Below are 15,467 nucleotides of genomic sequence, written 5' to 3'. Positions count from 1 at the left end.
ACGTCGGAGAGAAATGCGACATCAGCCGACGTCGGACCCAGACTTTGGAATCCAGCTGACCGAGGGCTGCCTGAGGCAGGACAACCCATATGTTATGACTGCAGTTGCATTCTTGAAGGACATCAGCCTTTCCATTCTTCATCCTCTTCATAGCTAGCCTTACTTCCTCCTTGCTAATCCACTGCACTTCATGATTCACTATCCGCGCATCATCCAACCTTCTTTCTCTTCATTCATCAGCCCCTCAAAGTACTCTTTCCATCTGCTCAACACACTCTCCTCGTTTGCGAGTACATTTCCCTCATTATCCTTTATCACCCTTACCTGCTGCACATCTTTACTAGCTCAGTCCCTCTGTCTAGCCAAATCGGTACAGGTCCTTTTCTCCCTCCTTAGTGTCCAACCTTTCATACAACTCTTCATACGCCTTATCCTTAGCCTTTGCCACCTTTCTCTTCACCATGCACCTCATCTCCTTATACTAGTCTACCTTCTTCATATCTCTGACAATCCCACTTCTTCGCCAACCTCTTTCTCTGTATACTCTCCTGTACTTCATTCCACCACCAGGTCTCCTTGTCCTCCTTCCTCTTTCCAGATGTCACGCCAAGCACCTTTGTAGCCATCTCTCTTACTAGCGCTGCTGTAGTTACCCAGCTGTTCGGTAAATCTTCACTGCTACCCAGTGCCCGTCTTAACTCTTCCCTGAACTCCACCTCACAATTACCCTTTTTCAATTTCCACCATTTGATCCTTGGTGCTGCCCTCACACTCATCCTCCTCTTCTTGATCACCAATGTTATCCTTCAAACCACCATCCTATGCTGCCCAACTACACTTTCTCCTGCCACCACTTTACAGTCTCCAATCTCCCTCAGACTGGCCCTTCTACATAAGATATAATCCACCTGTGTACATCTTCCTCCACTCTTGTATGTCACCCTATGCTCCTCCCTCTTGTTAAAATACATATTCACCACAGCCATGTCCATCCTTTTCACAAAATCCACTACCATCTGACCTTCTGCATTCCTTTGCTTGACACCATACCTACCCATCACTTCCTCATCCCCTCTGTTCCCTTCACCAACATGCCCACTGAAATAGGTTCCAATCACCAGTCTCTCACCCTATAACATTATATTTTATAAAAATGGTGCAGTTTATCAGCTAGAGTATTTGCAATAAACTGAGGTTGAAATACTGCAACCTTTGCTGAAAGTCTACTACAATCACGATTTTCCTTTTAGTTTTTTTTGTTACAATTTGTTGGTGCCTTAAACTTTTGATATTAGGTTAGTTTCACAATATGATCGGATTGAAATGACCAATTCAGTAAGATGCTTTTATACTTCATTTAGGAAGGATTTGTTTACAGAGTTGGAAGATTTTTGAAGATATAATACCTTCATTCCTGTTATGGTACATAGCAGTGAAACTGTATGGCGATGGCTATGCAGGCATATGGATTGCTACTACACTCGACAATGTGACGCAATGGTGGAGCATAACAGCAATCTATGTAGGCATATTGATTGCTACTACACTCAACAATGTGACGCAATGGTGGAGGGTTGGCATGTGTGGTCTCATGCATATATTCACTCAGAGCAGTAGTTACAGATGCCTAAAGAGGTCGACAAGAAGAGAGCGAAGAGAATAGGGGAACTCCACACCACCAGGGACAACTAGTTCCAGCCACCTAACTCTCAGACAATAGGAAAACAAATGAGCTACAGGGCCCTATACTAATCAAGGAACAAATGGATTGGAGGGCTCCTGCCTTGTTCAGGGAATGAATGGGCTTCATTTTTGACCATCAAGGAGGAGCAACTGGGTGGAGGTAGCAATAACCCAATGCTATTGTGTGTGTATGTGAGTTTGGGGGGGTACTGTACTGCAAGGTTGGACTAAATGATTTGTTTCAAGTTTTCCTAATTAATAATTAAAAAAAAAAGCAATTAATACTAGTACAGTAATTATATATTCAATGTATAAATCTCTCAAAAGAAAAGCATCACTTTCTACTTTACAGATAGCCCATAACTAAAAATATTCAGCAGATTGGAATTACTGCAGAAGCTCTATTTCTGGGAGTTCTCCCTCCCCATTAGCTTAGCTTTTAAATTTTCATCACATAAATTGACATAGCCCCACTCACTTGGAACAATTTTGATCACAAGAATGAAAAGTGAACTCTTTTTTTTTTCTCTGTCTCTCTCTCTCTCATATATATATATATATGTATACAAAAATATAAAAGCAATCTAAGCAAGTGTCCTTTATGGTGCAGATTATCGGCATTTTAAATACAATGGAAGTCTAAAGACTGCCTTCTGTTTTGTCTAAGCTTCTTTCCTAAAAGCAAGACTATCTTTACATCTGTTAGAGTAGATGCTGGTTTTGCATTCATTTCAAAATAAAATTTCATTGGCATAACAAAAAATGACACTTGCAGGGGACAGAAAGCTTCCCATAGCATACCTGCAATATCCAGAGCAACAGGTACAAATCAGTCAACTGCAAAGCAAGAAGGCTGGTCATACATCTTATGACAAGTCAACAAGTATAAAATTCCCTACTCGTATAACGCCACACGTTTTGCTACAAACTCAAGGTCAAGATTTTGACTCTAAACTCAGGTGCAAAAAGAAGGCAAAATCTCACTAAGGTGTATGTTTGTGTGTATACACGTGCGTGTGCACTATACAGGCCCACCAAATCTTTTTGCATGCAAGTGTACAGTTCCACTAATTGTTGTCTACATCATCCATCTAAAATATTAATTTAACCATCTAGTTATGTCCCATAGTTTTGCCTTGGTAAGTAAAGGACAGTCACTTACTCCCTACAAAGAAATGAGGAGGTGAATGCCAGTTTTACAGACCGTGGAGTCACTAATGGCCAGTTCATTAACCAAGTTGCTAACTGGTTTAGATATCACAAAGGATTGTGCAGGTATCCCCACACAAGTATCGGGCACTTAACTTTATACACAGGTGACATACTAAACTGACTCCAGCATTTTACAGTAGAGCATTATACGATAACATGGGGCTGTGTGTCATAGGATAGTTTCAGAGCAAAATGTTCAAAACGACCATGTATTCTGAAAGCTTTTGCACTACTTCAGGCAGAACTGATCATACTAATGTAACAAAATTACAACATACAATAAAATCAGATGCGTTTCAAATTCTGGCTATATAACTGCTTAAAACCAAAACAGGATACGCTGAAGTTCTGGACACATTTTCAATCCAAACATTTAATAAATAATCATCAGTTACTCTAACCCTGTAAATGCTTCACCTGGACTAACCACAAACTATATCCAGCTATGCTTTGATTAATTTTTTATAGCCAAATTACCATGGCAACTACAATACACAGGTTTCAGTTTTTTTATTTATCCTTATTTGAACACACCTGTAAATGAACACAGCAGTAACTCAAATTTGAATGTATACCAGTGATCCCTCCCAACACTTAACGCATACTATTCACCACTGCAATTATACCTGGGAGCGTTTCCATTTCCCCATGTCTGTAACAATGTGGATTTCTTTCTTTGGAATAATAAAGTCATATTTGGGGAAAGAGAGTGGCACATCTTCTTCAGGAGAAGATCCTAAAAGACAAAATAAGACCACTGTTAAGCATGCATTTTTGACAAAATGAAAGTCCTTACCTATGCAGAAACATTTGTGTGGATAATTAGTTGAGAAAAACAAACATACTACAGTTTGTAGATTTCAATGAAAGTTCTATCATATATTAAAGCAGACATGTTTACAATACAAAGTAAAGACAAAATTCACTCCATCATTTCTCAACTTAATTTTGTAAAATACAGATCCTAGCTTACTTTCCCTAGTAACCATTTACAATAGTTACAAAATGTTCTCATTTTATATGTTTTAAATAACATGAGGAACAATGGCACAGAAAGAGTTTGAATTCCACAAGTGTCACCCACATAAGGTGACAACCACATGTATAGAGGGGGTCTGAATCCTATTACTGTCACCAAATATGTGAGGACCTGCGACACAGATGGGATTTGAATCCCACCAGTGCCATTCAAATATATGTAGCAACCAGGTAGATGTGGGACTCCTACCACTGCCACCTGAAATGCTGTGATCAATGGAACCAATACCATCAATGAGAAGAAAGGTTTTAGCTGACACCAGAGGGATGACTCATCTCATACCACTGGTACCAATCAGAATAAAATTACAGAAAGTGCACACAAGACTAACTCAGCAATTTACAAAATGCAACCTGGTCTCAACAACATAAAGGGAATATGCACTGCTGTCCTGGGTATGATATTTCAACATCCACTCCTAGATTAGACTGTGCACATGACACTTAAAGCAGAGTCAGAGTTGCTCTATGTGTGAACCAGTGTCTAACATTACCCCCTATCCATGGTAAGTGCATTTTACACGAACACTTGATTCTCAGGAAAGTCTTACAGAATTCTCCAATTCCTTAACAGCTTTCTTCCTGGTATAGATAGTACTGTCATCATTATGGAATGGCCAGGGACCTCTAGTTACCAGTGTACATTTTTTTGACAAATCAATTTTATGGGAAGGTGAGGTACATGAAATCCACAACTTTGTAGAATACTTGAATGCTATGGAGTTTTTGAAATTTACATACTCTTGGAACACAGAAAAGATAAGTTATTTGGACACCCTCATTTCCCACACATCCAATGGTTTCAACCTCAACATTTTTAGAAAATAAACTTTTTGCAACTCCTATCTACATACTACCAGCAGCCATCCCATTTGGCAAAAAAAAAAAAAGAGCTTAGTGAATGGACAAGTCATTAGGGTAGCATGTAAGATCTCCCTGAAGGATGACGTGTGGCTTGAGTTAGCAAAGTTAAGGAAAATGTTTTCAGCAAGGGAGTACCCTGGTCATATTCTAGATACCTTGTTATTAGAAATGTACAATGAATGGGGGAACAGATATAAACCATTTGTAGGCACTGGACTCACTGGATCAACAATATGGAACATAAATATGAAAGGGCCTTGGTAGTAGAACATAACCAGTTCTCCAGGGAGATCAAACACATCATAGAAAAATGGTGCATTTTTATGAATCTCTGAAATATCTCAGTTGGTAGAGAATGAACCCACTTTTATTACTAAAACAGCACCTAATTTCAAAAGATTAAATGGAGAACAAATATGGTACAGTTCCAAAGGCAATTAAAGGAACAATGAGGTGTGGGTGTTGTAAACAGTGTACTTGCATCACTAGGAACCAGACCTTAACATTAGGTAATACTACGAACAGCAGAACAACATTGTAGGATGGTGACTGCACCACCTCAAGAGTGGTATACCTTGCTTATTGCACTGAATGTTTCACATTTTATGATGGCAAGAGTGTGCTTAAAAAACATGTGCATATGAACACACACAAGATATTCATAGACAGCCATAGGGATAGGCCAACTAGGCAGCTGCAGCAGGGCTACTTTTCCAGTAATTATTTGTTTATTTTTTGAGAAAGTTTCTTTAAAATGTGTTGAATGAATACAGGAAAAACTGAATAAAACAAACTGAGGAAAAATGACAAAAAACAGTAAATCTGGATGGTGTAGGTAGACCAGGATGGGGGCACCAGGTATTCTGGGGGGTGCTGTGGAGCCCTTTTGCCTAGGGCACCAGTTGATGAAGGGCCAGCTTTGAAGACAATACCAGCAAAAATGAAAACCGTGCTCTATTCAAAACATTCAATTGTATGTCAAGGATTTAAAAAGTTTTGGTTTGGTATCCTGGAAAAAATTAGGTTTGACCCAAGAGGTGGGGAATTGGAAAAACTTTTTAAAAAGTGAGGGAAATGAAGTGGCAACTTGCACTTGGTGCAATACTCCCCCCGCCCCCCCTGGTCTAAGTGACAATGTGTCTATTGCTCCTGTGTTAAGTACAAAAACTAACGCATTGCAGATTAGTCAACCATCAATTGCAATTACAATGTTGTTTGGTACATATGCATATACACAAATTGTGTGTGCGCCTTGTTTGTAACAAGACTGAAGTTTTCTATGCACTAACTGTCTCGTATACCTGGGTTCTTTAAGAGGAAAACATATGAAAAGAACAGGTTCAACTGATTCATTAACTACAGCCAATGAAAATTGTTTTTACGATACTATACAATGCCTTCGTGCTGGTTTGTTACTATTCCGATGAAGTCGCCTTTGGGATAGGAAAGCACTCGGTGTTTTAAGATATACTATTAAATTGTTTTTAAACAGTTTGTGGACCATCCATGGCATTTATTTTTACTATTTTCAAGTATTTTTCATTGACACTGCACCTATTTTGCATTTACCTTTTTAAGAGTAGCCAAACAGGACTCCCAAATGCTACTTGTTTCCTTTTACAGATAGGAACTAGCCAAGTTAAAGTTTTGTAACACATCAATGTCCTCTGTCCAACAAAAACATAAGCATCATCCCGGGGATACATTTGCAGTTTCACATCCACTTGTCCAGACTATGGTTTGAAATGGTTTAGGGCAGTACTTTGCTTTTCATGGATACGAAGCCTGCTCCAGAGCAGTGGAAGCCTTTCCGAGATGCATTTGTCTCTCCAGTGTGGCCTATTTATATTGCTGGAAAAGTTTAAACTCCTAATAGTATTGTTTTGATGGATATGGAGCAGGTTCATCAGTACAGGGTCTGAAAAGCTTTGGCTAGGCAGGGGTCACCCCTTAGCAGTCTACAGGAGACTGAAAATAGGGAAAAATGACCCAAGGCGGTCCCCATCATCACTAAGTAGACCTTCTTTCAACATGGTTGCACAAGTGACCCTGAACTGGATATATCCAACATTATGGAACAAGCTTCTTTCTAAAATTAAGTCAGAAGAATCCCTACATGCTTTCAAAATTGCATTTTATCATCACCTCAAAAAAAAGTGGCTTGCAAATGCTTTAAAGGCACTGGTTAATCCATTACCACCCACTACACCAAGACAATCCTTCTTTGAGACTATCTGCTAAATCTACAACTAAATACTGCTATGCCAATTGAAACTATATACATCCGTTATAATTATAATGCTAGATACTGTAAATTAAACACAGTATGTCTCTTAACACTGTAAATTGATAATGTCCTTCCACTCTGCACAATACTGCCTAGAAGCATCTTTTTTCAACATCCACAATTATCTTTCATGAATCTATTATTGTATGCCCTTCTGGGTCACAGGTAAAACGTATCTTCAGACCACACCACCTACCTTATTAACAAATAATTAATAAATAACAGAGAAATTGCAGAGAGCAAATTTGTAGGTAAGTGGCCATCTGAAGATATTAAGCCAACCAAACAGGTGAAATAAAAACTTCTATCCACAAAAAACCTGTGGCAAAGGCACCGAGTTTGTTAAAACCAAATAATGTGAAATAAAAAGACTAAGATTTAGTGCTTTCGTCCCAGTTTTATTGATTATGAAACTTCTTCAGAAAATAAAAATTCAAGTTGAAAACCCAAAACTTTAAACAAAATTTACATCAGAAGAAAAAGCCCATAGTGCCTTTTTTAGGCAAGGCTCAAAAGACAAACCCACCTCCATAGGTATCACAAGGGATAAGAAACTAAGAGTAATGCTACTCAACGCCAGAAGTCTAAACCTCAAGATGCACGCACTCGAAACTCTCCTTAGCATGGAGAACATAGATATCTGTGCAGTAACAGAAACCTGGTTTAAGGCTCCCGAGAGCACACCAGCACTACCAGGTTATACCTCATACCATGCTTTTCGGCCCCAAAACTTGGACCGAACCACAAAAGGAGGGGGAGTATCAATATTTGTCAAAGATACCCACACCTCCAGGTTGGTGGCACAGCACGAAGCATCAGAGACTATCCATGTGCAACTAACTGTGGGTAAAACTGCCTTCCAGTTTATAGCCTGCTACAGACCACCCTCCCAAACACAGGAACCTCACTTGGCCTTCCTGAGAATACTGGAAAATATGAAGGTCTCTCCAAACACCATTATATTGGGCGACTTCAACTACCCAAACATAGACTGGGAGCATTACTCTAGCTCCAACACCCTAGCCCAAAGGTTCCTAGAATTTATAAACTCAAATGCTATGGAACAACTTGTTACCACTCCCACAAGAGGGGAAAACATAATGGACCTGATCATCACCAACATGGGGACACTATGCTCCAGACCAGAAGTGTATCCCTCACAGGTAAGATCAGACCATAAACTAATCTCACTGGATATTCACATCCCGACCCCACCCCCTGCCCAGAAAACCACAGTGAAAAACTTCTCTAAAGCAAATTTCACATGCCTCAAAACCGAGGCGAAATCCTTCAAAGCCCCCGGGCCTGTGGAAAATACGGCCCAGACCGCAGAATCCTTTATAAACGCATTCTATGAACACCTTCAGGAATGCATGGATCATGCAATCCCAAATAAAACCAAGACCCAGTTCTCCAAAGGCAGACGTCCTGTCTGGTGGACCCCAGCCATAAACAAACTATACAATAGAAGGAGGAAGCTACTACATGATAGAGCAAAATCCCAAAAAGGGATGGCATCACTGATCAGTATTAGCAAAAAACTATGGGCACTCATAAAATCGTCTAAGGCCAGCTTCGAGAGAAAATTTGCACAGGACACCAAGGATAATCACAAGGCTTTCTTTAGTTATGTTAGGAACCTGGGTGGGAATTCCCAGATATGCTCAGAATTAGTCCAAAATGACAAAAAATACACAGAGCCCACAGACATTGCCAACATCCTAGCTGACAGGTTCAGTGCAAACTCCCCCCCCCCTCTCCCCACCAAAAGGGCAAATATCTATCCCAACAGAGTGCTGCCCCCCTGACATCTCAGATGCTCAGGTAAGAGCCGCCCTCCAAAGCAAAAACACAGCATCAATGGGACCAGATGGTGTCCCGGGCTATGTCCTACATGAACTCCAAGAAGAGCTAAACCCAAACATAAAACTACTGTTCAATCTTAGCCTTACTACAGGATATGTACCCCAAGAGTGGCGTACAGCAACAGTGGTCCCTCTCCACAAAGGTGGTGCCTCAACGGATCCTGGAAACTATCGCCCCATAAGCCTGACTAGCTTGGTCTGCAAAGCTATGGAAAGGATCATCATGGACCTCATAAATAAAAATATTGGGGACCTACAGACACTGGATCCTACCCAGTTTGGCTTTGTTAAGGGCAGATCCTGCCTCTTAAACCTGGTCGATTTCTTTGAAACAGTCACCAAGGCCATTGACAAGGGGAAGGTGGTCCACACAGCCTACCTGGACCTCGCAAAAGCCTTCGATACAATACCCCACTCGGGCATTATAGATAAGCTCACCAGCTTAAATATAAACCCCTATGTCACTAGATGGGTTGCAAACTGGCTCAAGGACAGAACCCACATGGTTAGAATTGCTGGAGCCATGTCAGACTCCAAACCAGTTACAAGTGGCGTCCCACAAGGCTCAGTCCTGGGACCTCTCTTGTTCGGTATATATTTCTCGGCAGTACAGGCCAACACGGAAGGACTGTGGCTGACCAAGTTCGCAGATGACTGCAAACTGGGCGCCATAATCAACTCTCCAGCCGACACAAGCATCCTCCAAAAGGGCCTCATAGAAACAGACAACTGGTGCCAGAGCCATGGCCTCAAGCTAAACGCCAAAAAGTGTATAGTCATCCCCTTTGGCAAAACAAAGTGCCCACAAATTACCACATAGGTGGTAATCCATTAAGTACAGAAGAAGTCATTGGGGACCTGGGGACCCAAGTTGATAGCAATCTCTCATTTGACAACCACGTGGCCAAAGTGGTTAGAAAAACATTTTATATAGCCCACCTAATCATGAAGGGATTCACATCTAGATCAGGGGAGGTCATCGTGCCTCTTTACTCATCCCTCATCAGGCCCATAATTGAGTACAATGCCCCTTTTGGGATGTACCTTACCAGACACCTGCAGCAACTGGAAAGAACCCAAAAGTACCTCACCAAGAGGATCAAAGGGCTCAAACAGATGCCATATGCTGCCCGGTTAAAGAAACTCCAGCTCTACTCAGTGGCATACCGCCTGCTCAGAGGCGATCTGTGCCTGATGTATAAAGGCATGTCCAACCCGGAATTAATGGACATGCTGCACCTCAGAAAATCCAAATCCTATCGAGCTACGCGCTCGAGAGACTTGAACCTCAGCACTGAAATAAATAGGACATGCTGGAGGGACAGATTCATAACCCAGAGGCTCCCTTCACTCTGGAATAAAATCCCAGTCCAAGTTAGGCAGAGTCCCACATGGACTCTCTTCAAGAGGAATCTTGATGAGTGGATGGGAGATCGTAGGTTTACCTCGGCTATCACTTCTGTGTCACTGTTAGACAGAGGCACAGTATACTAACCTCAAAAAAAGGCATAGCAAAATTAATTTAAAATGGGTGGCGAAAGCCAAACACACTCTGGCTAGGCTTATAAATGCCCTAGGGCAGATAGCCTAGTATGAACCTATGAACCTAAGAAATTTTAAGCTGAACCACATATCTAGTACTTCCTGATTAAACAAAGTTCTTAGTCAGCTACTACCCTGAGGTAGACTGTAATTAGACAGAAGATTCAAGATGTGACATTTCATATTTCAAATAGTAGATTCATGCATTTCTCTTCCTCTCATCTCCTTTTTCCATTTACTAGAGAAAAAGGTCATAGCCACACACATTTTGCAGACCAATTGTGCTTCTAGTAGGAAATGAACTGAGAAAAACATATACATCATCTTTAAATCAGTTTTCTTTAGGCTGGCATCAGCATTGGCATCACGAACAGAATGTAAATTCTTTATCCTTGTACCATGATTTATCAATAGCAACTGTTTAGCAAGGCATCACTGTCAAATGTATCCAAAAGAGAGGACAACTTTGGTTAGAATTTTACATTTACAGCTTGATGTATATTCTTTGATTTAATGTTGCAACTTGTTTATGATAAACATTTCTAAATCAGCTAAAGTCTGTAAAACTTTGGTTTATTATCTTCTATCCATTTCTTTGTTATACAGAATTTTTTGTAACTGCTAAAAGCATACCATAATACAGGTGCATAGTACTTTTAACACATGCAGGAATTGGAATGTTATACAAATCAGACTTTCTGATAGAATACATTTACCTCGGTCGACAACGCTTGAAAAAAGTTTGTATTTCTCCACAATAATCTTTTACTATTGGGAGATGAGCAAAAAATATAGGATTCCAAAGCAACTTTCAGTGTCTGTTTACAACTCCAGCAACAACCATTATTATTTTGCCTACATTTGGTATTCTACCTAGTGTGCAAATGTCCATGGTATAAACTTACATCTGAATAGGATAGGGAAGATGCTACACTGTTTACTGATTTTAACATAATTTATTGTGATTCTTTATATTTCAAAGATATGTTCTGTTACATCAGTACTCTAGTTTTATTTTATATATACACAATATTACTTCTACTAGTAGTTTAGTTCTATTAGCCAACTTATGCAGTCAATTTAGAGTGCTTTGTGAAAAAGTCTAAATTTTTCTAATTCTATTTCTAACCTACAGTTTACCATCTGTGGATGCATTTCATTTAGGGTTTTTTCCCTATTCTATCCTTTATGTTGTGTCTTTCGGCTTTTTCCGGTTAGGGGTCGCCACAGCGGAACTCCGGTCCGCTAATGACTGGCAGTAGATTTTTATGTGCCGAGTTGCCAGCCCCGACACACAACCTTCAACGAAGGTACGCCCATTCACGCAGGTCTCCACACAGAAGGCGCTCTAGCTGAGAATCGAACAGGACGTCTATCTGTGAGGCGACAACGCTAACGCACCACCACCACCGCAGTTCCCTATTCTATCCTTTATATATTTGTAAAATTAAATTCAGCTGGATTTCTAGTACTGTTTTTTTTTTTTTTAATCCTATCAATTAATGTTGACTCTTGACTTATGTTAATCTACCACAGGACTTCAAAAGTGTCCCACTGCAAACTGGATACTCCTGACATTATTCAGTTGGAGTGATAATATAAACTAGTTAATAAAAAAGGGTCTGCTGCCATAGATATGAACCTTCCCAATACCTCCATTACCAGGTTGCTGGAAATAGGCATCCTGAGGCAATACAGAAATCGCCTCATGTTTACTGACAACCAGCCAATTCTCAAAACAAACTGATATGATGTGTGTGAGATGTATTTACTCAATGTCACTGGAGGTAAAGCTCACATAAAAGCACTCCTAATGTCAATAAAGGAGTCAGAAGTAGACACACTGCACCCATCACATACAACTCAAGGCAAACACATAGATGGACATATCCTGAGGCACTTAAATGTAACCCTCCTAAACCCCAAATTCCTCCTAGATGAAGTACGCATAACAGCTCCAGCAACCCCAAATGCACTCTTTCAAAATAACACCACATCAACACATACAGCCACAAGTCATGGAGCCTCTACTTCTAAGCCCATAATGCAAGCCACCACAGAATCCAACATTCTAGCCATTGCAGAGTCCATTGTGAGACACACTGATGTCCCTCTCACCAGACTGAGGGAAGAAAAAGTGACGGTTAGCTGCTTATCAGTGGCCAGAATCTGCCACATTGCACCCATACACACAGGTCATTGGACAATAAGTACCAGTATGAATCATTGTCCAGTGGCCAGAATCTGCCACATTGCACCCATACACACAGGTCATTGGACAATAAGTACCAGTATGAATCATTGTCCATGTGGGTGTAAATTAACTGAGACATACTTTCCTAGACTACAAGGAGAGAGACATCATGGAGCTCTGGGAATGTGTGTCCCAGGCCTAGCATTGAGCAACATTTTACCTTCTCCAAGGATAATGTCACAATATGAACAAAACATAACTGAATTTAATAATTGGCTTAGTTCCTGATGTCATTCTATGGGGTGCAAGATTTGTCAGCATGGAAGGAAATAGTCAACAGACCACGCTGTTTTGACAGAGATGGTTTGCACTTCTCTACTCTAGGCTTGCAAATATTAGCTAAAAACAGTGTCCTCCCCCACAGTGCCTTTTTTTAGGCAATGCCAAACTGAAAGTACTTCCAACATTGCAAATCAAAACCAAGAAAATCTAAAAGGTGTTACTGCTTAATGCTAGCAGTCTAAATAAAAAAACTCCACTCCCTAGAATTTCTCTTCACCCTACAGAATGCCAACATATGTGCTGTCACTGAAACATGGTTTAACACCACAGAGAGCACACTAAGAGTGCATGGTTATAATGCCTTCCACACATTTAGACCAGCTATTGCACAGACAGGGACTAAAGCTGGACGTGTCTCAATTTGTATAAAAAATAAATATACCTCAAGGCTGGTCAAACAGGACAATGCACTTGAGCTTCTCCATGTTCACATTGCCACAGGCAAAATCTAGTACCACTTCCTAACAAGTTATAGGAGCCCTCTATGACCCAGGAAACCCATACCATGCATTTAAACTTCTTGAAAACAAACACTCACCATCCAACCAAACACTACAGTCATGGGTGACTAATTATACCACTACTGGTGTTGTATACCATTCCCAGTTAAATGTAAGAGGCACAGAGATTCCTGGATTTTGTACACACAAACTCCCTGGACCGGATGGTCAATACACCAAGGGGTGCAACCATACTCGATCTGGTCTTCACTAAAACTAGATGTCCAGCATTCTCCCATATAATGCCCTCTCTGGTAAGGTTAGGCCAAAAAATGGACTCCTTTGAAGTAAAAATAAAACATAGAACCCCAGCTATCCCTGCAATATTCAGGAACTACTCTACGGCTAGCTTCCTACTGTTAAGTGATAACCTGGCAAAACTGTAAGCCCCCATAAACCCCGAGAACACTGTTGCCTATGCAGAACCGTTTACATAAACCCTATACAAGCAAGTTAACAGCTACATAGAAGCAGCTGCGCCCACCAGGAACAAGTACAGAACTAACTCAAAAAACAAGCCACCCTAGTGGAATCACATCAATAGGCTGTATAATGGAAGGAAGAAAATCATGGCAAAAATTAAGAGGTGCAGCACTCAACAGGACAAAAACACTCTCAAACTACACAAAACAACTCGGGACAAATAAAAGTCTACCAAAGCCAAATTTGAGGCAAATTTAGCTGCCCAGGAGAAGACAATCACAAAGCATTCTTTAGTTATGTCTGCAACCTCAAAGGCAATACTCAATTGTGTGCAGAGCTCACTGTTTTTACTTGTTTTGGCTCAATTTACAGTGTGTGTAAATACATATAAAACAAAATAAAAATAAAAAAACGCCACCGCCAGCCGATACAACAGTCCAAGCTTTAATTAAACACTAAGCGCTTTCACCCAGTGACATCCTGGGCTTCCTCAGAGTGTACTTCCATCAGTCAGGCCATTTAAATACTAACAAATCACATGATTTCTCAATTCAATATGAAAATTAAAAATCACGTGCAAAAATCCTTTACCAGTCAAATTAAAATAAGCAAATAAAACACAAAAAATAAACGGAGAGCTGCTAGCAGTATATATTAAACAATATCTGTTAAAATATATACAACAGAAAACCTTTATGCAATTCATAGCTGCAGTGACTTTAATTTCAAAACACTAGTCACAGTGCAACTGTCATTGATGCCTGGCTTAGTAGTAGCATTTAGTGTAAGCTGCCATTCAAACTAGTCTCTCAAAATTAATCTTTACATCACCTCCTTTCTGAGAAGGAATGACACTGTCAATAATAAAATGTAAATTTCCTAAAGTTTTCACAACCTAAACTGTGCATATATAAGGCATTTTCGGTCTTCTTGTTTTGTATGTCCCTTATATGTTCAGCTACTCTTTCCTTTAACTTTCTTGAAGTCTTACCTACATAGAAAGCCGAACATGAGGTGCATGTTGCAATGTAAGCAACTAAGTTGGTATTACAATTACAATGTCCTGCGCATGAAATACTTCGGCCATATCCTTCTACCACTATATATGGTCCTTCATTTATGTACTTATATACTCTACACACATTACATTTTATCATAAAATGATATTTTGTAACTGTAGTCTTTTCAAGAAACCCTTTTAGGTTACACCACCTACTATAAGTAATTTTCAGGGATCCACACAAAATTTGCTTCAGACTCTCATCAAAAAACAAGTCCCAGTAACTGTTCGGCATTTCTCTAAAATTGTCAGTCTCATGGTTATATGGAAGTATTAACTTTCTTTCATTTTCCACTAAATTTTTATCATTTAGGGATGTCCCTTTCGTAGTCAAGAGAATAGGAACAAATTTCTCTGTTCTCTTTTTCAAGACTTCATTTCGAACTTTGACTAAAATTCTAGTCGGGTATCCCCTTTCTTTGAACATCCCTATTATTTTCAGTCAAGAAATGTACAA

General features: G+C 40.0%; 1 protein-coding gene across 1 annotated transcript in view; it reads right to left on the bottom strand.

Annotated features, from left to right (window-relative positions):
• The window catches only part of PTPA (protein phosphatase 2 phosphatase activator), a 1,433,001-nt gene that overhangs the window by 1,334,048 nt on the left and 83,486 nt on the right, over positions 1-15,467 (bottom strand). Inside the window, exon 2 of the mRNA XM_044058017.1 lies at positions 3,522-3,631. Coding sequence (XP_043913952.1) covers positions 3,522-3,631 — 110 coding nt within the window. The remainder of the gene's footprint in view (positions 1-3,521; positions 3,632-15,467) is intronic.

This window comes from Protopterus annectens, chromosome 16.part0, assembly GCF_019279795.1.
Source record: "Protopterus annectens isolate FY-2018-M chromosome 16.part0, PAN1.0, whole genome shotgun sequence".
Taxonomy (NCBI): Eukaryota; Metazoa; Chordata; order Ceratodontiformes; family Protopteridae; genus Protopterus; species Protopterus annectens.
Note: the sequence above shows the minus strand (reverse complement) of the source record. Positions and strands in the feature narration are given on the sequence as shown.